General features: G+C 46.3%; 1 protein-coding gene across 2 annotated transcripts in view; it reads left to right on the top strand.

The window, feature by feature from the left end:
- NTN4 (netrin 4) overlaps positions 1-26,457 on the top strand; it is a 47,760-nt gene that overhangs the window by 6,868 nt on the left and 14,435 nt on the right. For both annotated transcript variants that reach the window (XM_054272024.1, XM_054272031.1), the window contains exons 3-5: positions 14,193-14,471; positions 24,072-24,198; positions 25,478-25,666. In XM_054272024.1, coding sequence (XP_054127999.1) covers positions 14,193-14,471; positions 24,072-24,198; positions 25,478-25,666 — 595 coding nt within the window. The remainder of the gene's footprint in view (positions 1-14,192; positions 14,472-24,071; positions 24,199-25,477; positions 25,667-26,457) is intronic.

The following is a 26,457-nucleotide window of genomic DNA, read 5'->3' as shown; positions in this document are numbered from 1 at the left end:
TTTTAACTGGGATGTAACAGCTGTAACCTGTGATCCAAGCCATGTGTCACACTGTCTGTGTGCTGCTTTCTCACACTTCAAAACATTTCAACACCACATGTGCATTTCTGGGCACTGCGTTAAGGGCTTGCAGGATTTTGCAGGATGTTGGGGTCTCTCTGCATGGTGCTGGCAGTTCACTCACTGCTGTCTATCCCCTTGGATGAGTAGTTTGGCTCAGGTGAGGCCTCAGGTGGTGGTGACTCACCCCAGATATCACTGAGTTTGGCACAGAGACAGCAGCTTGTTGGGCTGGTGGTTTCTGGTTTTGCCCTCTAAAGAACAGGCAGTGCTGATCCACCTGCATTTCTGCTCACTGTTACAGTACCTGCAAGCCCCAGTTCAAGGGAGCAGTGTGCAGAACCCCACAGTACTCAGGGGCTTAGGGCCTTTTTTCAATGTATCACCCATCTTAATTTGGGTCAAAGGTGTATCTGCCTCACTTTCTCTTAAAAAGAAAGATCATACTTTATGCATTCTGCCCTCATCATCATGAGTCATTCCTCAGATGCCTACTTCAACTCTTATGACAAAAACCGTCCCTCATCAGAATTTGCCATGATGTTGACCTTGAGGAGATTTATGATAGTGTAGAAAACAAGTTGCCAGGTCTCTGGGTTCATTTGAAAGACCCAGCTCTCAGAAATGCTGAAATGGCTCTGGGAGATGCCTTTCATCCTTCTGTAGCAGTGTGACTCTGGGCTTGCCCACACAGTGATGGCACTGGGGTGCTGGAGAGCTCTGGGAGAGCGATGCTTTTGGAAGGCTGCAGTCACCTCCTCTGGATGCCACCTCAGCACTGGGAACCAGAGAGGTAATTGTGTCACACACCATGTGTGGAACTTGGATGGTCTATTGATGGGTAGAATCACCTCATCAGGGGCTTGGTAGGTCCCTGCTCTTCCTTGCTGCCTGTCCCTAATGCTGCAAGTCCACCAGACCTGGTTATCTCTGATGTGGATGTGGCTCCAGCCTGAGGCAGGCAAGAGATGGAGGATCAACAGGCCAGGGGTGGGATTAATAAGGAAGGGACAAATCTGGGCAGAACTGCCAAGCAAAGAGGTTGAAGGCTGTACCGATGTCAGGAACACTGCACTAAAATGCCCTGGGTTTGGTCTAAATAGTTTTCTTGGTGGAAGTAAACCTGTGTTCACAGGTCAGCATGTGCCCAGAGACCTCAGGGGCTCTGCTGAGCTGAGCCCCATGCCAGGGCACCCTGGCTGCAGTCTGACCCCATGCAAGCAAGAACCACTGTTTCAACAACCAGCAAAGGGGTCAGTGATTTCTCTGAAGGTATACAGAAGCAAAACAAACCAAGTGAGCCTCTCCTCAGCAGGGAACAGGAAAGGAGGCAGATGGTGGGTGCCCACCTCCTGCCCTGGCATCCAACCTTGGTACAGCCAGCCTGGGTTTCCAGCAAGCTTCAAGCGTCTGCCCCTTTGAGGAGTTGGATGTGCAACATTGTGAAGGGGACACATTCCCATGTCAGGGAATAATATCGGATCAGCTGCATGCAGAGAGGTCATTATAGACTTCCCCTATGCTTAATACAGTGAATTAATTGTTTCACAACAGCAGTTTGTTAAGCATAGGCAGAAACCTCTAAATGTTAGCCTTGTATCACCAGTGTTTTAAGAGAAAGGCTGTGGCCGAGTTTTAGCCTGAATCATACAAAAATGCTACAAGTGCTGAGTATTTTCGTTGTTTTTCAGGGTGTAACCCTTCAGCCAATTTATTGCAAGGGAAATCAGAACTGGATCCACCAGCCAAACATAATCTGATCTGAGTAAACAAGATGCAGAAATAAACTCTTTCAGCTTCATGCTCAGACAGGAATACTAATTTTACTAGTATGCAAAAAAGGCTATCTTCCCTCCCATAGTTTAGATTTTATTAATATTTCCTTTTCAACACACTAATCTTAAAATTATCCTTGGCTAAGGGCTCAAGGGGCCCTTAGCAGATGTTAATTCTTTAACTGTGAGTGAGAGTGACTGTCCACTCTGCAATGCAATTATCTCATTCGCTTTACATTCCCATCTGTGGTCAATTCAGATTAGCTCGCCTGAGTGTCCCCATTTAGACAAGCTCCAGGATAAAAGGGCTTACTGAAGCAGAGTCTCCTTGACAAGATTTTAGTAAATTAGTAACTTATTTTAGTGTTCATCTATTTAGAATACTGCTAATAAATCACTTGGAGACCTCAGCTATTGTTGCTGTTTGCTATTTATAGAAGAGGCATATTTGCAGTTTGATTATATTCCAGCAACAAATTCCAACATGCTTTTAACTTTTGAAACATCACATTACCACCGTTTTGCTGTGGGATGCGTGTCTTACTGAGCATTTTATTGATCTCGTGCCTTCCCTAGCGGAAAATCCTTCATATGTTCTGCCTTTCTGTTACTGCATGCAGCCTGCCTCTCTTCCTTGAGGATTTGGACACCAGTCCTACTGGTTTTACCTGAAATTAGCTGTGTAGAGCAGAAGTAAAAATGTGTATTTCTACTCAGAAGTCTGACCATGACAGTGAGTGATTGTAACACTGGCTGCTGAAACAAATAGGAGTTAAAGATGGTCAGTAATTTTTATATTTGAGTCCTGCTTTTGGGTTGTAGAAGCTTCAGCCTGGTTGGGCTTTTTTCTCTTTTTGGCCCGGATAAGCTTGGCTTTCAAGTTTATCATTGTTGTCCCTAACCAAAGCTACATTTTAATTGTGCTGAGGTCCTTCAAGGGTCTTGTGGGTAACAGGAGATTTGAGTTCAGTTACTTGCAGACTCTACAAAGAACCTGGGCAAATATGCAAGAGTTACCTCAAAACAGCCTGGGATGTCAACCCATTAGAGGATTGCAAACGTGTTTTAATTGTCCTGTGCCACTGACATCTGCACAGAGAGAAAACAGAGGCCCAAACTGATGAGAAGGAAAGAGGAATCCTGGCAGGCATTCAGAAGGGTTCAGGATGTGTGAGGACATAGCTAGGGATATATGTTTTCAAGTCCCATCTCTACACTTTGTAGAAGTGCACTTTGTAGGAAAAATACCTCTTTAAGAGTGTCTTCCTGATCATCCTATCATTGGAAAACCACAAATTGTTGGGCTCTGTTCAGAAATGCCATGTGCAAAATTCCATGTTCAGCTAGGCGTGGTTGGGGGGTGGCCAAATCCTGTCCAGCTCTTTGCATTGTATCACTAAATCTAGGAAGACATGGGAACTGTTGTTTCATAAGCACAAGAATAATGATTCATAGGGGATTAGTTAATGAGATGAAGTAAATGAGGCTAGGCTGGAGTCAATAAAATTATATAGGAGCCTAGAAATCTCAGGCTGTGGCAGCTGGCAGTAGCTGCACACTAGCAGGACACCATCTCACACCAGCCTCCTTGCTGGTGAAGTGCATCCCTTGGTTTGGTCCTCAAGCTTTCCTTCCTGCAGGGAAGCCCATCTTCCCAAGCACTGTGGGGGGTTTCCAAGCTGGTGCAAGTTTCCAGCAGTAGAGGATGGGAGATTTTGTCTTTAAATAATGGTGCAGGAAGAAGTGAATCAGGGGAAAAGGAGAAACTTTAGCTTAGTTTTCACCTAGTTGTGACAATCCCTCCCACTCTCCCACAGGCCATTCTAGAGGAGTGACATGTCTCCTTATGAGGCCTCCTGGCTGCTCAGCATCTCTGAAGGACAAGGGCATGTGAAGAGCAAGATGCTTCTCCAACCTGCCCCATGATCCTCTGCATGATTTCTCTCATTACAAGTAGCCCATAGGATCGTCTCCTTTCCTTCCTGGATTTCCCAGTGCTCTGGCACTTAGAGGTTGGCCCTCTGCTTGGCCAGCTCTTGAAATGCAGCCACCTCTGGGATGGAGCATAGCCAGTGTTTAACAGTGCATATCACAGTCCCCCATTTGGAGCAGCAAGTTTCTAACAACTGCTTCTGGATCAACCTCCAATTATGGCTAAAACAAATTATTCTTTGGAGGGAGTTTGGCCAGTCTGTGAAAGGGGGGATATTGTAGGCTGCCAACAGCAGGAGGGAATGGGTCCCAGGGCTCCAGGAGACCCTTTCCAAACTTCTTATGTAGGATGTGAAGAGCACTGTACCCACATGAAACAAGGGGAGTTTGGGTAGGCAGAATTTAATTCTCTAAATTGGCATCTGGCCTTGCTAGCGGGACTATTGCTTCCTCTGAGAAAAGTGCCACGGGATTTTAACGGTGCCTCCGGAGCCTCTCTTCAGGCACTGCACCCCACTGCTTCATTTCACAGCTCCTTTTTGGCATGAAGAGAAGGCTAGCTCACTTATTCAGCTCCCAGTTCTCCGGCTAGAGAGTAGGACTGCCATGTTTCTCATTGGGATTCCTGGATGCAGCTGGTTACATGGGAAGCGTGTAACCTAAAGCAGTGTATTGACATGTCTCAGAAGTTTTGGATCAAAAGCTCATTTGAGATTAATTGCCATGCAACAGTGGGTGTCAGCGTCAGATACCCACTCTAACAACATTCAAAATCCTACACAAATGGTGAAGTTCTCAAATTCTCCATGGATAACATTTTACAGGAAGAAAAGAAGTTAAATGTCCAGAACCCAGTTTACTTGATGTATATGCTGTGAGTTGTTTACCACCAGTCTCTCTGCAGCATCCCTCATTCCAGTAATCAAAATCTATAACTATGGGTTGAAAGAGGGCTGCTGCTCCTTGTGACCTTTTTGGCAGTGTGCAGTTACATATAATTCCAACAAGTGTTCTTTTTCCTAGAATTTAGTGTATCTCATGGTAGTTCAAGCAGACAGTCCTATCGACACAAAGCCTTTTCATTATAAACAAGAGCAGTTGAAAAATATTCATGGAATTGTGTTACTCTTAGGCTAAAAGAAAATCCCCTTGATCCTCAGTACCATTGCAGTTACTGACACACTAACCTGCTGCCTTTCAGGCTTTTGCAGTGGTGTGTTGTGCTCAGAAGCCCTTAAAGAGGTTATTCTGCAGCTCTGGGGAGTGAGCCAGCTTTTCTTACAGCCCTGCCAATGAAGAAGCAAGTCCAGTCCTTTGTCTGGCTCTTTGGAGGTAGCTCCAGGTTTTTTTTGGTCCTCCATCAACACAACAGGTACTGCTGGCCAGCCAAGGCTGAAAACATAAATTTTTTATGGGGATGGGGGAAGGAGGGGAATTGCTGGAGGGATGAGTATTTAAATACCATCTTTCTTGCTGATGAGTCAAAGGACTTCATACCATCAGCTGAAATGTGCTGGTTCATTTTCCTGACTGGGCTAGCACAGCCTTTACTTTAGAAACAGTGATTCTAGAGATGAGAAAAAGGCAATAATTGTTTTCCTTGATAGCCCATAGCCAATGAGATCATGCATCTGGAGGGTTTTGTGAGCCAAGAAACTGAGTTTTGATGAGCAAAAGTAGTGCTTAAGCAAAATGGAGCCATTGTGGAATAAATGATGAATTATTGGAGAAGCACTATTAACCAGAGATGAAGAAATCCAAGAGGATTGAGCTGTAGTGAGATTTTCCTGATAAGAACATTACTTTTGTGATCATTGACTGCATGAGGACAGGAATGACCTAGCAGTGTTTCATTTTCATCTAATGAAATTGTGTAGTTGAATGTTGAAGAACAGCTGGGAAGATGGCTCTCATCTGGCTGATTATTGCCAAAGATTTCAAGGATCCTGGAGAAATCTCAAGGGTCTTCCCTAGCTCTCCTTGTGCCTTTTCCAGCCCCTCACTGGTCAGCTGCTGCATGAGAGTTGGAACTCTTCCTGGACAGTTTCTCACTTTTAAGAATGGCTGAATACTTTGAGATTCCCAAAAGACAAAAGTTACCTTGGTATAAATTAATTTGGGAGGGATGATTATTTGAAATAGTTGTATTTTTGTCCTGAAATCTTTGTAAGATTGCATAAATTTTGGATTGTAACGCAAGGGATTATTTGCCTTGATTTATGTGCTATAAAAGACTGCAGAAGGACTGGAGGCATGGGCCTAATGCTGTCTTATGTCAGATTATATGAAGGAGCCTTGTTAAGGCTGCTGCCATTTCTCCAGCATCTCAAGGAGCTCAGGGACTGCTGGTGGTGCTACACAGTGGCTTACTGTCATGGTTGCCTGGGGATGTTGATCAAGTGCCAAAGACTGTGGCCTGCAAGATTCCAGTGCTCACTGTGATTTTAGTGTCTTTGATGGTCTCCTCTCTGCAGTGGCAAGGCAGGTTTTCCAATTTCTGTTGCTGTTTCACCTCATCCAGGTGATGCTGAAGTGCACACCATGGGGACAGTCTGACCTCTCCACAAGCAAAAGAGGCTCTTCTTTCCTGCAGTCCACCTGGTCTGACAGGCAGAAAAACAAAGAAGTGTTTTAGAGGAGCTGGTGGATAATACCTGCCCAGCTTAGGCTGATGAACTTTCCATGCCATGTGATTTATTTGCAGCATCTGCCAAAAGCTAGTGTGTCCTTTTTTAGCCTAGAGTCATTGCAATGAACATAGCACAGAGATGCACATTGGTTTCTCTCCTAAAATCTTGTTGCTCAGTGTGGTAATATATGAAATAAATCTGTTTTGTCAGTAGGAGGTACTAGCATTGTGGTCCTATCAACCTTCTTCACAGGGGTACTAATCCAACAGGCTTGTTTACTTAAAGCTTTCAAGAGCTTAAGATTTAAAGTGTATCTCCAAAACGTGGTTGAAGTTAGATAGTGGTTTCAGAGGTTTTTAGAGTGGACTGATGGTCAGGGACACAGATACACAGGCAGTGCAATGGCACAGGGCCCATTTCTGTAGCAAAATATTCCTCTGCAGACACAGCTGTGCCCTCCAGGAAGAGCCAAGGAGAGCCTGGCAGACTATGACCACACTGATGCAGAAAATCCCAGAAATTAAAATACTGACCAGCAGGGTAAATGCTAGCATAGAGCTGCACCCTCAATACTGAAAGTGGGAGACAGAAGCAGCTGCCTTCAGAGTATGTGTCTCTCAGAAGGTGTAGGAAGGCAGAGAATCTGCTGGCTGTTGCCTGCACTAGCTCTGGTGTTTAAACTGTGCATCTGACAGCAGGTGTGCCTGAGCTGCTCCTGCTGAGGGAGCCCTGGTAAACCAGGCAGCTCCTGTGTCTGAGGCTTCTCACGGTAAAAAAAAAAAAAGATCCTCAAAGGTGTCAGGGCAAGTAGAACTGTCCATGTTCCCCAAAGGTACCAAATCAGATTCATTGCTGCAGCTTGTGTCTTGCTGCATGGCACAGCAAACCTTCAAAGTCAAGCCATCCTCATATGAGCAGTGAGACAGTCTCACATCAGTCTTCCCTGCACGTGTTATGGTGTGGGAAGTTTAATTACTCTTTCCTGGGAAGGCACAGGGGAACAAGCACAGAACAGTCTTAGCTCCAAGGTTCCTCTGCAGCACGAAGGTCACTGAGCAGGGGTGTGGGAAAGAGGTGTGAGAACGCTCTCTTTGAAGGGGGAGCACTTCACTGGCATTGTGTTTCTGCAGCTAAATTTACATCCAGCTCCATCAGTCAGGCCTCTGTGGTTATGATGAACTTATTGCTTCTAGTACATTTCTTGGGTGGAAGTTGAAAGCAGACAGTGTGGCAGATTGACAGTTGGCACACATATTGCATCATTATAATATTTTTAGTTACCCATTTCTACAAATGAAATTGCTCCCTGGGATCTTTCCATAATGTTTACCAAGAGAATTGACTACTTATAACTTTTACATCTAGTGAGCAGGAGAGTGCCACAATACAATTTCCCTACTGAGCTTCTCTGAACAAGAGCAGCCAAGGCTGAAAGCAGTTGCCACCTTTGGGCAGTGCCTTCAGGAGAGTTCCTGGGCTGTTGGATGGCTGGGCTGGCTGGAGGTGCAGGCAAGCAGTGGCTGGGGGATGGCAGAGATGTACCATGAGTGGATAGAGCATGGACTACCTCAGCTTGTGCCATCATTTGAAGTGAAAGCCAAGGCCTGCGAGCACAAGCAGATGTGAGGCAATGCTGGGCACACAGCTGGGAATCCCAGGGCCAGGATGTCAGAGATAAGGGCTCACTTTCACCTCAGCCCCAGCACCAGGCAAGTAGTGCCTAACCTCAGTTCTTGTTGTGCTTGAGGGAAATTTTTCGGGAGGCAAAGGGCTGAGGTCCTGATGTGCTGGCAGAGCTCCACCACTGCATTTACTGCCTACATTTTCAGAACCTTGTCCAGGCACTAAATAAATCAGACCACTTCTAGTGACATGGAGATTCCACAGGGCCCCAGAATACAGACCAATTAAACACATTTATTTAGTGCCTGCATACCAAGAGTCACTGCAGACTCCTAGTGCACACCTTAACTTTTCTGTTAAACACTTACGTGGACATCATACACCCTTTTGTAAAGTGGTGCACATCCCTCATTTCTTTTGCTGTATATCTGGATAAGACAACAAACTTTGCATTCTTTTTATTCATAATTTTTTTCCATTTGTTGCTGTAAAATGCATTGAAAGGGATACATCTACCAGCAAAAATCAAATAAGCCAGTACTGAACTGATCTAATGCCCCTGAGCTAATTACATGAATCACCAATATGGATGGTCATTGTTGTAATTATAGACATATTTTCATGCATTCAGGTCAGACAATACAGGGTAGAGTTCATCAGTCTCTTTTGGAAAGAAACCACACATCACTTCATGCAATGTTACCACCATGGTTTTCACTTAAAACAGAGTAAAAATGTGGTTATGTTTTTAATATTTGTTTATTGCTTTTATTTTTGCCATATTCCTGTTTGTTGGCTTGTTCCCGTGTGTATATGCTTTTTGAGTCTTCTATCCATTTGTCTTCTATCCATTCTTTATCCATTCCTGGCTGAGGGCAGGCTCTCAGTTGGAGGTTGGAGCATGGCACCTTTGGCCAGGTGCAGGGACCCAGGGAAAGGCATATGCACAGCAGCTGCAAGACTCTGCGCAAGCCTCTGTAACTGTGCCTGTTTCTCAAGGTCTACGAGGAAGAAACTTTTGTGGATCACCCACATCTCTTCAATGTCCCTGGCATTTGTATCCCACAGGGTCCCATTCCATTGCTCTGGACACTTGCATCTTGACAAAAGTCCAGGCCCTTGCAGCTGCATTCAGTGGAGGTGGGCCCATGACTCATTGAGAAACCTTTGCTCCTGGCAAGTCTCTCATTGGTTTTGTTGACTTCCTCAGGCAACTTTGACTTCGCAGTTTATTTTGCTGCTGTCAAAATCATTCATTTGCATTTTCCTTCCCACTGTGGAGATACATATAAATATGTCCTTTTATTGCCTCTCACACATAAACATATTAGGGTACTTCTTGCAAAGGGACTTTATGTATTTATATATCAAGGTCATTGTGGTGCAAGTGGTTACTTGAGTGCACCACGTCCATGGCTGCTGCTTTATTTATATTCAGGGCTACATTGCTGCAGGAGGAGCTCAGGCTTCTTCTGCCACTAGAACTTGTGAAATAATCAACAGAGCAAGAATTGCTCATGACAGCCCATGAGGAAATTGAAACCCTGTGGAAATTTATTAGAGGCTGTCCATGTAATGATGTGACCAAACTGCAGACAGCTGCAATGGTCTGGCTGAAGAGCAAAGTATTTTTACTCCATGGCATGTGCAAGGTACTGTGGGACAGCTTAGCCACTCCTGCTCCCTTGGAGTAGAGTGGGCTTCCCTTGGGATTGGAGTGGCCTTCCTCTGAGAGTGGAGTGACCTTCCTTTGAGAGTGAGTGGGCTTCCCTTGGGATTGGAGTGGCCTTCCTTTGAGAGTGAGTGGGCTTCCCTTGGGATTGGAGTGGGCTCCCTCCTGCCACCAGCATGCATGGCACTAAGGGGGTCAGGTGAACCCAACCCTCTTGAGGCACAGCAGTGACATTCCTCACTCAGAGGCCATAGACTTCAGCTCCTATTTGGCTATGTAGAGAGACTACCACCATGCCAAAAAATCTCTGTGCATCTTCTAAATCACTCCTCAATTGATGTTGCTTCATGCAAAGGTTGCTTTTATAGCACATGGGATCCAACTGCATCATTCCACATCTCACAGAAGGAACATTACCCCAAGGACTAGATATTTTGTTTCTTAGCAGTTCTATTTGCCTCCTGGTTTGTGACACGAGTTGTTGCTAGATACTTAATTTTAAGTGGAAGCTGAGATAAAGATTCAGTTCCTGGGACTGTATTTAAGAAGAATCCCAAATATCATAAGATTTTTGGTGAGCCAGCAACACTGGGAACAAAAACATCTTTCTGATAGGATATAATATGGATGTAAAGCACAGAAATGCTGGGGTGCTTCAATGTATTACTTCTGACTTGTTTTACAAAATATAATATTTTAATTAGTGCATACATTTCAGAGCTACTGGTGTAAAGATCAGGGCCTCCCTCACTTTGCTATCATAGGTGGGGCTATCATACTGCATAAGTCACATTGTCTGCCTAATGTTGAGATGCCAGGTTTTGATGTTTTGATAGAAGGCCTTGTACACAGAGATGGAGACTTGAGTGGGAAAGACAGAAGCCTGGTCACCCTGGGGTGCTTACTGTTGAGGCTTGCTGCCTGCAGAGTGTCTGGGGACCACTGCCCAACAGAGTCCTGGCTGGACAGTGGCCCTAGGGAGACAATGGGCTTGTAAAACCACATCATCAAATGCACACACATGTTGACAAAGTGTTCTTTTCCATTTTTCCTACACACTTCCTCTACACTGCTAAAAACTGAATTATATTTTGGTTGAGGAGATTGCTGTAGCTGGGAGTTGCCAGAAGAACCAGAGGTGTGAAAACCTGGTCAAGTCTGCTGTGCAAACCATGGTTCATTAGCAAAGAGGATGCTGAAACCCTGTGCCCATCCTATTGATGGGGCAATTGCATGGAAAAGCCCTAGAAGAGGTAAAAGCAGGAAATCTGGCACTGCCTGTGTGTGGATTTGTGGTTGGGCTGCTGGAAAGCACAGGGGTGTAGACCCATGATAGCTGTGTAAGAGCACTGTGGCCCCAGTGATGTGCAGACTCCTGAGACCAGCTGGGATAAATTAGTGGTGTTAATGATTGAGCAGGAAAATCTTGCTGGGATCCTTATCCTTATTACACAGTGTCTGAGGGCTTGTAGAATCCCAGCTGAGTCTGCTGTGTCAGAGCAGAAAATTGCTGTCTGTATGACGCCCTACATATTATAATGACCAGTTAGTATTTCATTACACCAGGGCTGCTGGGGTCTGGGATGGAGGCATGGGGATGTTTACTGTGCTGGCAGCACTGACACCAGGCTCACTCTGTTACAGGGCTGCAGGGCACAGTGTAGCTCCTCAGGCCAGGGCTGCTGGGCCCAGCCAGAGCAGCACAGGACAGCCAGGGGGGAGCAGCTGGGAGCCTGCACCCCTTGGGAATTACAGATAGAGTTCATGTTTAGCATCACTGTTTTCATGTAGCCATAAAAAGAAATGTTTGTAGCATTTTAGGGTCTGAGCAGGAATACTGGCTCCATTGAAATCAGCAGCACAACTCCCCCTGAATTCCACACAGACAAGATTTAACTCTGTCAGTGCAGAGGCACTCAGGGTTATTGATTTCCTTGCTATGATTGTCTTTACTAGAACCACAAACATCAGTCACATGCATTAAACAGGGATAGATAAACAAGGAAAACTGAAAACCTGAGAGGAAAGTATGCAGCTCCATCTAGCATAAATTGTTCCCATTTATATAGTTTCTCCCCTGTTCTCATCTGAATTAGGACAAACAAACAATTCTCTGAGATGCAATTTATGTAATATCAAGAAACCCAAAATTCTAGTTTTTACTGAAAGTTCTTGACCCAGTATTTTCTGTCATGTTCATTAAAAGGAAATCAATGTCTTCAGATTGGATTTTTCCCAAGGAATTTTCTCTCCATATCTGAAAGCATCTTGTGTTCACAAAACCACTAGCAAGTAAATGTGATCAGAATGGCATTGATCTAAATTTGGGTAAATAACAAGCCTTGGGTTGAGGTGCAAGACTTGTATTTGGGGTTCACTTGGGTTTCTATTGATATCTGGTGTATATTTTTATTTTAGGAAAGAAGAAAAAACTCAGTCTATCTCTGAAAGAGAGGGGAGAAAAGACCTCTTTTGAAGTGTGTTACTGTTTATTAATAGATGTCATTGGACTCAACACTTCTGCACAAGGAGCATGCTCACCAGCCTTGCCCTCTGACCACCTCTCCCAGTTAACCTTCTCCCTTACCTGTGTCTTTCTGGCAGAGGATGCTCGGACACCTTTGGGAGGGAGGGAGTGTTTTCAGGAGGGCAGTGCAGAACTGCAGCTCTGATTGTTTGCCAGCATGCAAGCCCAGCTCCAGCACGGCCCAGCTGGGCTGTCCCCAACATGCTGGTGGCAACTGTGCTTGGCAGGCTGGCAGGGCACACAAAAGCGTGCTGCCGCCGTCCAGCTCCAAAACAAGGCTAAATCTCCTTCCAGGCTGACACAGAGCTTCCTCTGGCTGGGTTCAGGCAGCCCTGGAGAAAAGCCAGGTCCCAGCCAGGAGCAGTGCCAGCAGTGGTGGGGCTGATGGAGGCAGCAGCTGGTAGGCAAAGCCTGCGGGCAGCCAGCTGGCAGCACTGTGGTCATTATTTCCAGGATCTGTGGATCCTGGTCGAATAAAAGGGAAGCCTTCATCAGCTAAAGCATATCAGCTGCTTTCTATGGAAGGAGTGGATTCAGAGGCAGGAGGCTGTGATCCCTGATAGCAACAGCAGCAAGCTGGTGCCTTGCCTCTCACTGGGCAGGAAACAATGGTCGCCTCCTTGCCGCCTGCAAGAGGCTGGCCAGCATTTTGGGTGGCATGAATGGTTTCAGTGGGGCAGCACTGTAGTTTGGGGAGGTTTTAACTCACTGCTGGGAGTAGTGCGTGGAGACATTAGCTGCGTCACACCCTCAAGCGCTCAAGTGATTTGATCAAATGTTGTTTATAATTATTGTAGTTCATCAAGCTGTCGGTGACCGTTCAGTGAAAAACTACTTAGCTATTCTGAAAGTGTCACTGTAAGTTGAGTGTACCAATAGCTAATATATGTCAGAGATATGTTGTTTAATATCTGTGATAGTCATATAAAGTATATGCTGTTTCTGATTCCTCACTGTAGGCAGCTAGACTAAAAACTTTAAAATAAGCCTTTTCAAGTAAATTGGTTATTTTTATCTAGTGCTCTCAATATTCAGCTTGAGCTAATATTTACCTATTTCAATCAGACTGAAGTTAAAATAAAGAATGAATGATAAGTATTTGTTTAAACTTTGGAAGCCCCCCTCTTTCCTTTCTTTCTTATCTCGGTTTTCTTGATTATCAGCTTGCTGTCACTAATTGCCACATCTAATCGTTTTTCCACTGGGAAGCAGCCTGGGACTGATAGGAACCAAATATTTGGAAATATGAGCTATATTGGTTAAAAAATACACCCATTCTGGGAGAGGGAATGTTAATGAAGAGTTCCTCACATGCACATCACCCAGCAAGGTGCTGGTTCCTTTGCTGGGCCATGCCACGAGGCCAGGGCACCCACCTCTGATTTGAGTTAATGGCAAAATGTCACTTGACACCCATAAAGTCCTTACTTCTTGTGGAGAGGAATGTAAGGGATCATGGGGGCTCACCCTGTGCACACTGATTTGGAGTGGATTTGCTGCTCCCACTCCTTATAGAGAGGGTAGAACATCATGAGAGCCTGGTGCACACTCCCAGAGGATGCTGTCATTGCCATTTCACCCCACAGCCCACCCTGGGGCTGGCTGACATCCTTCTTTCTGCTTCACCCCCCGTGTTTCTCTGCCAGGTGATATTCCCAGCCCTGTCACCGCTGTGTTTCTCTGCCAGGTGATATTCCCAGCCCTGTCACCGCTGTGTTTCTCTGCCAGGTGATCTTCCCAGCCCCGTCACCGCTGTGTTTCTCTGCCAGGTGATCTTCCCAGCCCCGTCACCACTGTGTTTCTCTGCCAGGTGATATTCTCAGCCCCGTCACTTCTGTGTTTCTCTGCCAGGTGATCTTCCCAGCCTGTCACTGCTGTGTTTCTCTGCCAGGTGATATTCCCAGCCCCGTCACCGCTGTGTTTCTCTGCCAGGTGATATTCCCAGCCCCGTCACCGCTGTGTTTCTCTGCCAGGTGATCTTCCGAGCGCTGTCGCCGCCCTACACCGCGGAGGACCCGTACAGCGCGGAGGCCCAGGCGCAGCTGAAGATCACCAACCTGCGGGTGCGGCTGCTGCAGCGGCAGGGCTGTCCCTGCCTGGCGGCCAGCCCGGCCCCGCAGCCCCCGCCAGCCCTGCACTACGCCATCTACGACTTCATCGTCAAGGGCAGCTGCTTCTGCAACGGCCACGCCGACCACTGCGTCCCTGTCGCTGGATTCAGGCCCACCAAGGTGGCTGGCGTTTTCCATGTGGTACGTACGTGCACCCAACAAAGTCTCACAACACAACACACTGCAGGAAAGCAGGATTTTGAAAATAGTAAGGGACTGTATGGAGTATGGTGTAGGTCCAAATACGCAATATTTGACATTTGATGCCCTGAGCTTGAAGCACAGTGAGCAGAAATGGTCTTTACAAAGGGGGTGGTCTCCATGTGGGGCTGAAGTGCTGAACTTCCTTTGTGTCTTGGTGTGGGACTCTCATCCTTTTCAAAGGTGCTCCACAGTAGTTTATTTATTTCAGGTAAATCTTTAAAAATCATTAAATTGCTGACATCCATCTTTCCCCAAATGCTGACTTGCAATAACACAATATCTAAAGGATAAAAAATGCAAGGCATTTTGGTAACAAAGAAGGAGGAGAGCTTCTCTGAAGATACGAGGCATCACGTAACTACCATTGCTTCTGGAGGGTCCAAGGATATTGGGTTGGGTCTTGAACCAAGGGGATAGAGATGGGTTTTGACTCTCACTCATGGGCTTTCTATTGCACTTTGCAATATCTTTCTCTGGATAAAAACTCTGTGCTCTGGTTTTGAGGGGACTCCCATCACAAGAGCTCTGAGCTCCAATTCCTAAGGACCCACCAAGACCTAAACTCCTGGGAAGCAAGAGGCACTAACCCATAGGGCAGGTGACAGGCACAGCAGTGGCCAACACATTGGATGCCTGTGGCATGGCATGCCTGTACGCAGCCAGTCCAGGGACACTTGGTGCCACCAGCACATCTTATCCTTTCTGCTCATCCAGGCTGGCTCTGAAAGCTCTGGCTTTGCTGAAGGAAGGGCAGTAGGGAAAGACAGAACAGCCAAACATACTGTACTGAATGTTAGACAGAGAAAGATCATTTAAAAAAAAGAGGCAGTTAGTCTAGGTAAGGAGCCCAGCTCTTTGGGGAGCTCTCATTTCACTTAATTACAGTCTCAGACATGAAGCAGACAGGATGTTTCCCTTCCACTAGAGCTAGCCTTGCAACATCTTGAAAATATACCAGTTTGAAAGCGTGCAGCTCTGTGATTGATAAGAGTGTTTCAAGTAGCAGTGCTCTGCTTTCTGCAGATGTCCCCTGAGTGAAAGTCTTTGAAAGGAGCTGTTTGCTCAGGATTATTTTGGTGGGATACAATTGCATGGGAGCGTGCCCTGGAGCACCACTGAGAGTTGTAACAGAGCCTGCAGCCAAATAGGCCTCCAGTACAGCTACAGGCTGTGGCAACCATAGTGTGCAGGTAACAGGCAGGGCTGGGGGAAGGGAGCAAGTGCCAAAATCACACTGAAAACAGAGCAAGAAATAGCAACAAACCCCTGTGCTGGCCCCGAGGGGGAAATTCAACTCTGGTTATAAATGCTTATGTGGCAGGAGTCCCAAAGGTGACGTTTCTGCAGTGAGGCTGATTCATTTTGCTGTGTCATACTGTGCTTTACTTACCCCCCATCCTGCATGTCCCATGAAGGCTGTGCCAGTGTAGGGTGACAATGCCCCGTGGTTTGCATGGAGGGTCAAGGTGTGGTAAGAGCTTTCCTCTCCCAATACCACCTTTTCCATCATAGAGCTGGGGCAGTTTTGGCTGAGCCTAGTCCGTGCCTGGCTCCTGTGGCATGAGGCTACTGCTGTTTGGGGACTGCAGTGGCACCCACCTCCTGCAACCCAGCCTGGGGTTTGCCAGTGCATTGCATCAAGATTGGAAGAGAGAACTCTTTCCAAGGTGATACGAAGAATTCATCACACATGTGAATGAACAGAAAAGGGACAAAAGATTGCAATGTCCATGGCTGTTTAGGTGGTAGAAGTGAAAAAACTTCTGAAAAGAGAGTAGGGTTTCAGAGAGGGAGCATTTTTATCCATTTCAGCTAAAAAACTCACAGAAAACATAAATCTGAAGAATTATGACCAGTCATTCAAGAAGTTGATGGAGATTTCAGTATAGTCTTTATGAACCTCTTCCTACCAAGGGTTTTATCAGAACCATCAGTGTAAAACTGAGGACAACAGAAGCACAGTATCATTTCACAATACGATTATAAAATCTGGCTCTGTTTTCATGCTTGTTTAGACAAGAGCACTCCTGAAGAATATGCCCTAAGTTAGAGTTAATATCGAAATTGAAGCATGTTTAAGATCGTTTAATAAAAAACCGAACAACTTTTCCAAAAAATCTTTGTGGCAGTTTTCTTAACCCCCCACTTGTTCTCAGCCTATAGGCAAGATCCTAACTGCAGCCTTAGTTTCAGTCTCTGCCTGGCCAGCAGAAGACACAGATGTGATATATTTATCTTTCTCTTGGGCTGCTCTGGGCAGTAAATGTGATATATTTATCTTTCTCTTGGGCTGCTCTGGGGAATCCCAGCAGCACTGGGCACAGCTGCCAGATCTCAGTCAGATCTCTCAGAGTGAGCAGAAGCATTTCAGCCACCTCACCCAGATACAATCTGACAAAAGAGTGTGGGTATGTGAGAATGCTGGGGGCTGCTGCTCTGGCAGGTTTGATGCAGGATCCTCACCCAAGGGGCCAGGATGGTCAGCCTGGGACATGGACCCAGCTTGCTGCCATAGGATTCCTCCCATTGGATGTATTTTTTTCTTGAGATCTTGGCAATTTTGTTGAGAAAGTGACAGTTTTGAAGGTAAATATTGTGAGTGGCTGAAGTGGGGCCACAAGTCCACTTGACCATGAGATAATACTTACCTGGAACACCCTCAGCATGTGGGCTTTGGATGCAAACAGGGTGGAACAAAGAGGGGCTCCTTCTACCCTGGCAGAAGCAGCTCTAGCTTCCCTTTCTGCAGTGGGGAAACCTCTGTCTGCAATCTGTCTGAGCCAAGTCAAAGCAAAGTTCAACTTGACAGAGTCTGGTAGGAGATTTCTGTCCCGTCATCACCGTCTAGCTGCAAAACTCTCCATGATGCTCCTCTCCTCCTGGCAATTCCCCCACCTACCCTTTTCCTAAAAGAGAATGGAATTTGTGCAGGAAAACTCTGGTTTTGTTTGAGCACCAGAAATGCCATGTCAGCCTTTAGGTGAATTCTGAATATACAGGTGGAACTTCTGCTCTAGCAGATGGTGTATTTCCATGAGCTCCCCAGAGAAGACCTGTCTGCCTGGGTTGGCAAGGGCTGCTCCTCATGGGTAGTATGATCCTGTATGTCCCTTGTTGGATACTTGTGTGCAACAGGCAACTGTCAGGTTGATACAGATACACTTTCTCTCTTCCCTACTTCTCCCAAATTTATTCAAAAGGTCACTACTCAAATCTCACCGGCACAAGCCCAGTGCATACCCAGGAAAAGATATGCATGTACAGACAGACCTCCTACCATACCATGCTAAGCAGCTGATCACTTCTTGAGTTGCATTACATGGCAAACCACAAATATGAGCAAACAAATGAGTTTACATAAATAGGAGATCCCTCCTGATCTTCAGTGGACACAAGAAAACTGTTTTTTCCTCTGTTCTGTGGCACAGGAGCTTCTCACCCTTTGCCAGTACCTCTGCACATGGAGCCATTGCAGTGCATGCTTGCTCTGCATGCCTCTTAGCAGCCAAAGCATCCCCGTGGCCTGCTTGCAGCAGTGGCAAGTAGCACGCAAGAGGAGAGACAAGTGTTGTGTAAGCCTGGATAAGTAGGATCTTGCAATTTAGGAATCCAAAGTGGGGAAAGCAAACCCAGAGATACCTCACCTGGGCTCTGCAGTTCTGTCTCAAGGTAAGAGCTGGAGTTCATCCATCTCAGAGACTCCTTGGCCCTCCCTGAATGCAGATTCCTGCAGCTTAGCCAGCTGATCTCTCCAAGCTTCTTCCATAGTTATGAAGGTTGGGATCCTGGGTGGACTAAGATACTCTGCTAAAGCACTTCTGTGTAGTCAGGCAGGGTGAATATTTCCCCCCACTTCCCATTTGGCCAACCCAGTGGCTGTTATAAATTGTTATCATGCTACTGACATCAAAAGATGTTCAAGGTCTTCCAGAGCAACGCTGACAGAAGCCTATTGTACAAGGAATTAAAAAAAGCCCTACTGCACAGCCCCCACACCCTAGACAACAAGCTTTGTATTCTTTCACAAGAACAAGATAGGATATGAGAATTTTCTCATGCATAAATTTGGTTGTCTGGTGCTTTGGGAAAAGAATACCTCTCCATGTGCTGACAGCCACCAGTAGGCATTGGTTCTAAAACTGGCACAGCAGTTGAAGCACAACACAGTTTAAAAGCTATGGTTAGAGACTCAGTGTGAATGCTGCCATTTTCACTTAGGCTAGAATCATGCCCATTTTCCATGAAAGCTAAAAAATAAATAAAACAAGAGAGAGAGAGAGAAAAAATACAGTTTTACCAGTTCCAAAAAGGAAATTCTATTCAAAGCAGTTGCCCCTCCCAACTATTTAGACTGTTTACGCTATCAGGTCTTTGGGACATTGATTTTCTTTTAGTGTGCATTTGTGTTGGACTCCATATAGTGGGTGAATTCTTACAATATAAATCAATTTATAACAGGTGACTGAAAGCATTTTTCCCTCAGTGCAGCAGTCTTTGTCACTGCCTAACATTTTGGAACATGATAAATATGGGGAAAAGGATTTTATAGGATTCAACTGAAGAAAAAGCCCTATGTATTTGCAATGTGAAAGGGAGCGCTGGAAGGTTATAATTTGGCAACAAAAGGCTCTGGAAGGAAGCATGCCCTAGCAACTGTCTTTGTATAGAGAAATCAGTCACTCGTTTATCTTGCAGAAGGCAACTTTTGTAACACTCTTTGCATTGTGCCCTCCAGTGACTGACGTTGCGACTGGGCTGTCAAGCTAAGAAGGGGAACAGTGTGAAAGTGAACTGGGATATAAAGACCCCATGACAAAATGAAAAATGTTATAGGAAGGCCTTGCTGCTTAAATGAGTCAGGAGCCGTGTGAATGCTTAAAGGAGTGAAACGTACTGGCAATTGTGTTTGTGTACTTAGTGATGCTCCATAATGACCCTAGTGGGTATGCCTTACAGCTAGCTATAAGCTGAGGTGAATGAAAAGGGAAGAAAATATGTGCTTTTCCCCCTGTCAATGCACAGGGATCAGACTCTGAGATTCTGCCTTCAGAAAGGTGCTGAGATGCTGGAGAAATCCTGAAGGCCAGGTATGTCATTTTCCCATCTACCTTGTGTCCCAGCAGAGCTGCTGGGCTGGTTTCTCAGCCCCGTCTCCCAGCTGCTCTGTGCCATGACAGGGCATTTGCATGGCAGACCAGTCTCACAAGTGGCCCTCCTACAGCTCTCACAGACATTAATTTTGTCCAGTGCAGACAGTCTGTTGGCTGTTTTTCACCTGCTGCCACTTCTCCTTGTATTACCCCTTCTTGACCTTTCTCATATTTCTAGCTCTCATAGGATTTCTTTATTACTAAAAAAAATACATGTCTACCTATGGGCTGCAAGAAAGGGCTTGCTAGCATCCATCTTTTTTGTTGTTTCCAATGCATAAAAGTGTTTGCTGTCATGCTGGAATTATGTAAAAGAAATAAGATATTTTCTTCAGTGGGATAAAACTAGATTGGAGAGACATTTCAATGCAGAGCTGTTTTGGGTGGTAGTAATTGTAATGCTATTTTAAGAGAACAAATACATCAGCCTGAGGCAAGGTTTTTGAATCACTTAGGTCTGACTTTTCGTTAAACTTCTGTGACAAAGGAATATGGAAAAGAAGGTCCTTACTAAATGGTTGCACTGAGAAGCAAGCTATTAAAGACTCTGTTGCCCTCTGCTCCCTCGGTTTGACTGCCCCTTTAGCTTCTTCCTTATTGGGTCTGCACCCCACACTCTACCTGGCTGAGAGGGGTTGGGCCCACTATGAGGGGACCTTGGAGAGGCAAAGTTTTCTCAGCCCATTTAAGTAGCAGTGCTGCAAAGGCACGGCAGTGTCAGAATTGGGAAACCTGCTGCCTTTTCCAAAGCTTACTCCCTAAGACTGGGGTCTGGGTAGCTGCTTCTGATGCAGAAGCAGGGTCAGCCAGGCCATTCATCTGCCAGGCCTCTGCAGGCGTTCACCCAAGCAGGACTCCCACTGAGATTATGGGTGCCCAGCCCTGCAGCAAGCAGGGGGACACAGGTTTGCAGGGTGCATTGCAGGCTGGGCTACTGAGCAGCCGTGGCAGGCCCTGCCCAGGTGAGCAGAGGGCATGTGGGATCCACAGAGGGATCTGCACTTGGGAGGGAGCAGCTGATGGAGGCAGGTTGTGATAAACCCTGAGGAGAGGAAACTGCAAGGCAGCACCCTTAGGATAAGAATGGGCAGCAGGTTCCTCCTGGCCCAGCTGGACAGCACCCACTGAGTCAGGCAGGAGCCCAAGCCCACGGGCCTCTGTGCTGGTCCTGTGCCTGCACAGACAGCAGAATTGTGCTACTCTGTTATTTTTTAAGCTTTCCAGACAGACCATTTGTTTCCTTTTGCCCAAGTGCATGGCACCTTTACAAGCAATCAATACCAGGAGTGTCATGCCATGCTCTGCCTCTGAGTCTATCTAGATAAACACCACCTGCTTGATTTGCATCATCTCCAACTTGGCTCTTTTGCAGCTGTCCTTGCCGCAGCGTGAGAGACCACAAGCCTTCCATTGCTGCAACAGTTTTTTAATTATGTACAACTTCTTTCCTTAGAGTTCACATACAGATTAATATTAATATGTTCGTGCACAGCTATTCAGTGGTTTATTTATTAGCTCTGCATGCCAAATTAATGGTGGCACAGCAGATTCTTGGAATACCCATCCTATTCTGTTTTATTTTCACCCACCTTCCTTTATTTCAGCAATGCAGCAATGTTCTATTCTACAGTACTTTCAGAAAATCCAAGCTCTTGCTCTTTAGAGCCATGAAAAGTCCTTGGTGAGGCATTTTGCCTTGCTGTCTGCTGGTGTCTTGGGGTGCTTAATCCTTTGAAGGTTTCTGAGGTGATGCTGAGTTTCAGATGAGTTTTTGGATTATTAATGCTGAGCAGCCTCTGGATGATTGATTGAGTGCCCACTGATTCTTTGTGTGGCTTTGGCAAGGAGCAAACTGAATTTGGAGGGTGAGACTACAGGCTGTGGGCACAGAAAGGGGACGCACATCCCCACAGTAATCACAAGTGTCCCCATGTCTGAGACAATTTCAATTGCAATTCTTCTCCCATGTCCTTCTCACTTTGGCATCATGATTGCAAAAGCACCAAAGGACCCTCTGGTTTTGACCATGGCACCCTCTGACTCCTTACAGTCACATTCCCTTCTTGATCATGTGTGTCCTGGGTCTGGTGGGTCCCTCTACCCTTACAGCTGGGACAGTCCTGTGAGGAAGGGTTTCTGGAGGATGTCTCTGGCCACAGATGTGGTTCAGGCTAGTATGTCTAGCCCTAACCACTCAATGGCCAAGGGTCTTGCAAGAAACTCCTACCAAAAGTGGCATCAAAGAGTTAGAATACCATCAAAACCACCAGAAGATGACCAGTATAAGTGCACTTATTTTCTGTTTCCATGCAGGTTTTAAATGTGTGCGAAGAGATTCTGTAACATTGGTTTGTGTGTGCACCTTGCCTAAAAAATATGAGCGGCAAAAATTTATCGGCAAGTGGTAATTTAGGAAAGGGAGGTATCTGAAAGCTTGAAGAACATTTTGTTGGTTGTAGCAAAAATGAAAATATGAAAACACAAAACACACTTTGAGAACTAAATATACCCTCCACAAGTTTGTTGTTTCTTTTCTATGTTTACTTCTCATTCTTTTCAGACATTAGCACACATTTAAGCTTATATCAATACAGTAAACTAGGCAGACCAAGTACTCTCTGCAGTGAAACCAACTAGTTCCTGTGATGAGGCAAGATAGCACAGAAAACAATGTTAGCTTAGTATTTTCACTTTAGCTTAGATGCTTGTGCATTCTGACTCCATCCGTACCTATCCATTGCTTACAAAGCACAGCTGCTGTTTGTATTTTTTGATGATCTGACATTTTAATGGGACAGGAATGAATTCAAGAAGTTTTTGAAAGATCTTGCTATTTTCATTTCTGCTTAAAACTCTTGGAAGGACTTTTCAGGTCAGTTTTGAAATTTTATCTGTACTGGTTACATTTGACTTCTATAAGATAGCAGCTGAAATAAATTAATTAATCTATTCAAATTAATAAATCAGAAAGTCACCATAAGCCAGGAATGTGTGTGGTGTGTGTGTGTGCACCTATGTAATAAGCAGGAGCTGTTTACAACATGTTCAAGGTCCTCTTCTGTTTTGTTTACTCTTCAGGCTTTTCACAGAATCCTTTTTGTGTGGCAGTCTCAACAGCAAGTGATGCAGTTAGGGACAGCACACTTGTAAAACCAAAGTTAAACTCTGTGGAAGGCAGCATTTTCCAGTAGCAGTTAAAGCCATGCCCAGCTCCAGGCTGGATCACCAGGTGCCCCAGCCACCCTGTGCTCCCCTCAATGCCAAAAGCAGCAGCAGCTGGTGCAGCTCCATTGGTTTTATGGCCAGCTTGTGGCATGAGCACAGGGCCACGCTGGCAGCACAGACTGGGGCTCCTGGCTCGATCACCAGCAGCAGGAGACGCTGAACTCTGCATTTAAAAGCAAAATGTGGAGCAGAGTAAAGCTGCAAACACAGGCACATATCAAAATAGCTACAGTAGGCAGCTACCTGCTATGCTCCATGGGAAAAGGCAGGGCCTTCATTCTTGCCAGCAGAGCCATGCTGCTGCAGAGCTTGGTCTTATTGCATCCAGGCACTGCCGGCTGCTCGTGCCCTCTGGCCACATCCTGTTTTCTTTGCATTTGCCAACAGGGTGAGTAATGCCAGCGACTGACAGGGCAGCTGGCACCAAGTGTGCTGTGCTGGCTTTTCATCTCCAATTACCCCCTTACACTGGGCTGTCTAGCTGTTAAATTATCTGTCATGAACATGTCCGAGTATAGTCAGTCACAGGCCTTGTGCTGTCCTTGATTCTTCCTTTGTGGGGCAAAAATTCTGCCTAGGATGAGTAGATATTTATGTTTCAGGGGGTTGATTTTCATTTTTCTCATACTTATTTGTGCTGGAGATAGCTGGGCACACAGAGCTGAGTTCTGAGATTGTAGGTGCTATTCCTGCAATACTGCAAAGGTGTATTCATGTTTATGAGAGAGAAAAAAAGAAAGGTTTTACACTGTTTCCCAACCAAGGATGCTTTGAATCCTGGCATTTTTTTAAATCTCTCCTGGAAATTCATGCTGCATCTGGAAATGGCTAAAGACGCTTTTAGATCTTAAAAAAAAAAAAAAAAAAAAAAAAAAAAAAAAAAAGTAATATACCATGAGGAATTAATTAGCAAAGTAATTACCAAAAGTAATATGTCATGGTATACAATACCATGACATGCAGATCTACACATACTAACCTAACTGAAAGTGTAACTACAGAATATTTGCCCCTGGCTGAACTGGACACTATGCTATATCCCTCCTTCTAGTCAATGCAACAGCATGTAGCTGGCATACTTTTTCCTCTGTGTGGGCATTGCTTGAGCCCCAGAGACTCTGGCCTTTGCAGTGGGTGATCCTTGCTCTCTTTCCCCTACCAGGTCCATGGGAAATGCATGTGCAAGCACAACACTGCAGGGCCCCACTGCCAGCACTGCGCCCCGCTGTACAACGACCAGCCTTGGCAGGCTGCTGATGGCAAGACCGGAGCCCCCAGGGAGTGCCAGTGTAAGTAGCCAGTCAGGAATGGTGTCTCCAGATCCTTGCCAGAGTGAAATGCTTCCTCCACGCGTGCCTTTCTCCCGTGTGTCCGAGAGCAGCACATCCTGAGGTGGTGGGGAGGTGTTTTCCAAGCAGCTCAGCAGTGAAGAGGCACTGCCACACCCCTGCCCAGCACCCACCATGTGTGTGTGTGGCCAGGACAGCCCTGTTTGCACAGCCCCTCACTTGGCAATCCTCACGAGACCGCCATGTCTGTTGGTTTGGCCTTTCTCTGGGTCCCAAGTACATCTCCTGGGGATAAGGTCTGCTGCTGTGGGCAGTCTGCAGCCTGCCAGGGTACCTTGGAGCTGACAAGGGGCCAGATTTGTCCTCTCCATGAACACCACTGTGTGGGCTCTGCTCACCCCTGGGCACTCAGGGCAGGAGCAGCCATGGGCTCTGGAAGTTTGTAGATCAGTTCTGCAGTGCCAGGGGAGATGCCTAGGGAGAGTGCTGCAAGCAGAGGAATGCAGAGGTCATGGAGCCATCTGCTTCAGTAAGAGCAGCAGTCTAGGCAGAAGGGTGCTGAGGACTCCCCACACCACCCCAGGAAGGCTTGCAGGCCTACTGAGTGCCATCCTGCCCTGGCTACAATGCTATCCATACATAAGCAACCATCAGCCTGCCAGTGTGGGCTATGGTCATGCTCACTGCAGTGTGGATGATCCCTGAGGGAATGACAGTGAATTCCTACTCACACCAGCAGCATTTGATGAGCAGGCATTGGAATAGGTCTCACTTGACCCTTGACTTCAGTCATGTGGGCATGCAAACTTCCTCCACTGCCAGCACAGGGTAAGGAGGATGCTTGTACTCTCTCACACACCTATCCTCCACCTGCCTCTTTCCTCCCTCAGCTGCGGGGGAATGTCCTGACAGCACCCTCATGGCAGATGTTGTATAGGGCTGTGCTGATTTCTAAAGCTGGGAGGGAAGGATCCTTCCTCAGCAGGACCAGTAAATGTGGGTCTCTCTGTTCTGGCCTGACCCCCTGTGCTGTCCTGGTACTGGAAAACCTGTATTGGAAATAAAAGAATTTTTAAAAATCCTTTTTCTTAAATGTTATCTCCAGAGGTTGGGAAGTGTAGATGAAAATGTAGTGCTACTTCATGCATTTGAATGAATAACAAGTTCATAGGTCAAGTCCCCATTCCAAAACATGGTTTGAGTTTTTGTGTCTCTTTTCTATAAACCAGTATCTTTCACTGCCTTAATGAGTTTTTCTCTTCCCTTGGCTTTGCCTCAGCGTGCAAGTGCAATGGGCACGCCGACACTTGTCACTTTGACATGGCTGCGTGGCTGGCGTCGGGCAATCGCAGCGGCGGCGTCTGTGACAACTGCCAGCACAACACAGAAGGGCAGCACTGCCAGCGCTGCAAGCTGGGCTTCTACCGCGACCTCAGGAGGCCCTTCTCTGCCCCAGACGCCTGCAAACGTAAGTCAGCAGCCACGTGCTACTGAGGGGCTTCTCAGGGGGGAAAGTGTCAAACCAAAGGTGAGATCTTCTTCCCCCTCCTTGGAGCAATCTTCTTGCTTCACTTGAATCCTCTGTGATACCACTTGCAAAAAGCAGCGTGGGTGAAAGTCTGCAGATGCTGTTGACAAATCTGTCCCAAGGATCCCTGTAGCCTGAGGGCAGGGGAAGAGAGATGATTAATTTACTTTCTCCTATTGCTATTTTTGGAGAGGAAAAGCTGCATCTTGTTTTCATGTTCTCCTTGTTTGGTGGCTGTTGCAACCTCAGAATGGGGTTCCTCAGCCAGCAGGGGTGCAGCTGATAAATAGCATCGCCCACCAGTTCGTGTTCCCAGCAGCAGCAGGTGGGTATGGAAGGACAGACAGGAACACAAGTTAACTGATATTCCAGAAGGTGGGACACTGAGGAGGCAAGACTAAAAGCAATGACTCAGGCACGTGTGAAATTAAATCTTTCCCAAGCAAAGAAGCAATCCAAAAGCCACACTCCCCAAGGACCACTGTGAGGATGGTGACTCACCATGGGGGACTCCAGATCCCCAAATTATGCTGAGAACATTTTACCGGTCAGCTAAATCCAGGGTGCAGGCATGCCCTCCTCTCTGATCCCACAGCCACCCACTGGCTTCACCACATTTCTCGTCACTGACTCACTTACTATGAGGGGGGACCTTCATAAGTGACAGAAAGTAATCCAACTGACACCCTGCCTGTGTCTTTTGAGGAGACGCTGAGCACGTCTCTCTCCCC

The sequence above is a fragment of the Melozone crissalis genome, unplaced genomic scaffold, assembly GCF_028551555.1.
Source record: "Melozone crissalis strain CALT ecotype California unplaced genomic scaffold, PUWL_Pcris_2 ptg000004l_1, whole genome shotgun sequence".
In the NCBI taxonomy this organism is placed as follows: domain Eukaryota; kingdom Metazoa; phylum Chordata; class Aves; order Passeriformes; family Passerellidae; genus Melozone; species Melozone crissalis.
The sequence above is the reverse complement of the archived record's forward strand: the minus strand, read 5'-3'. Positions and strand labels throughout refer to the sequence as shown.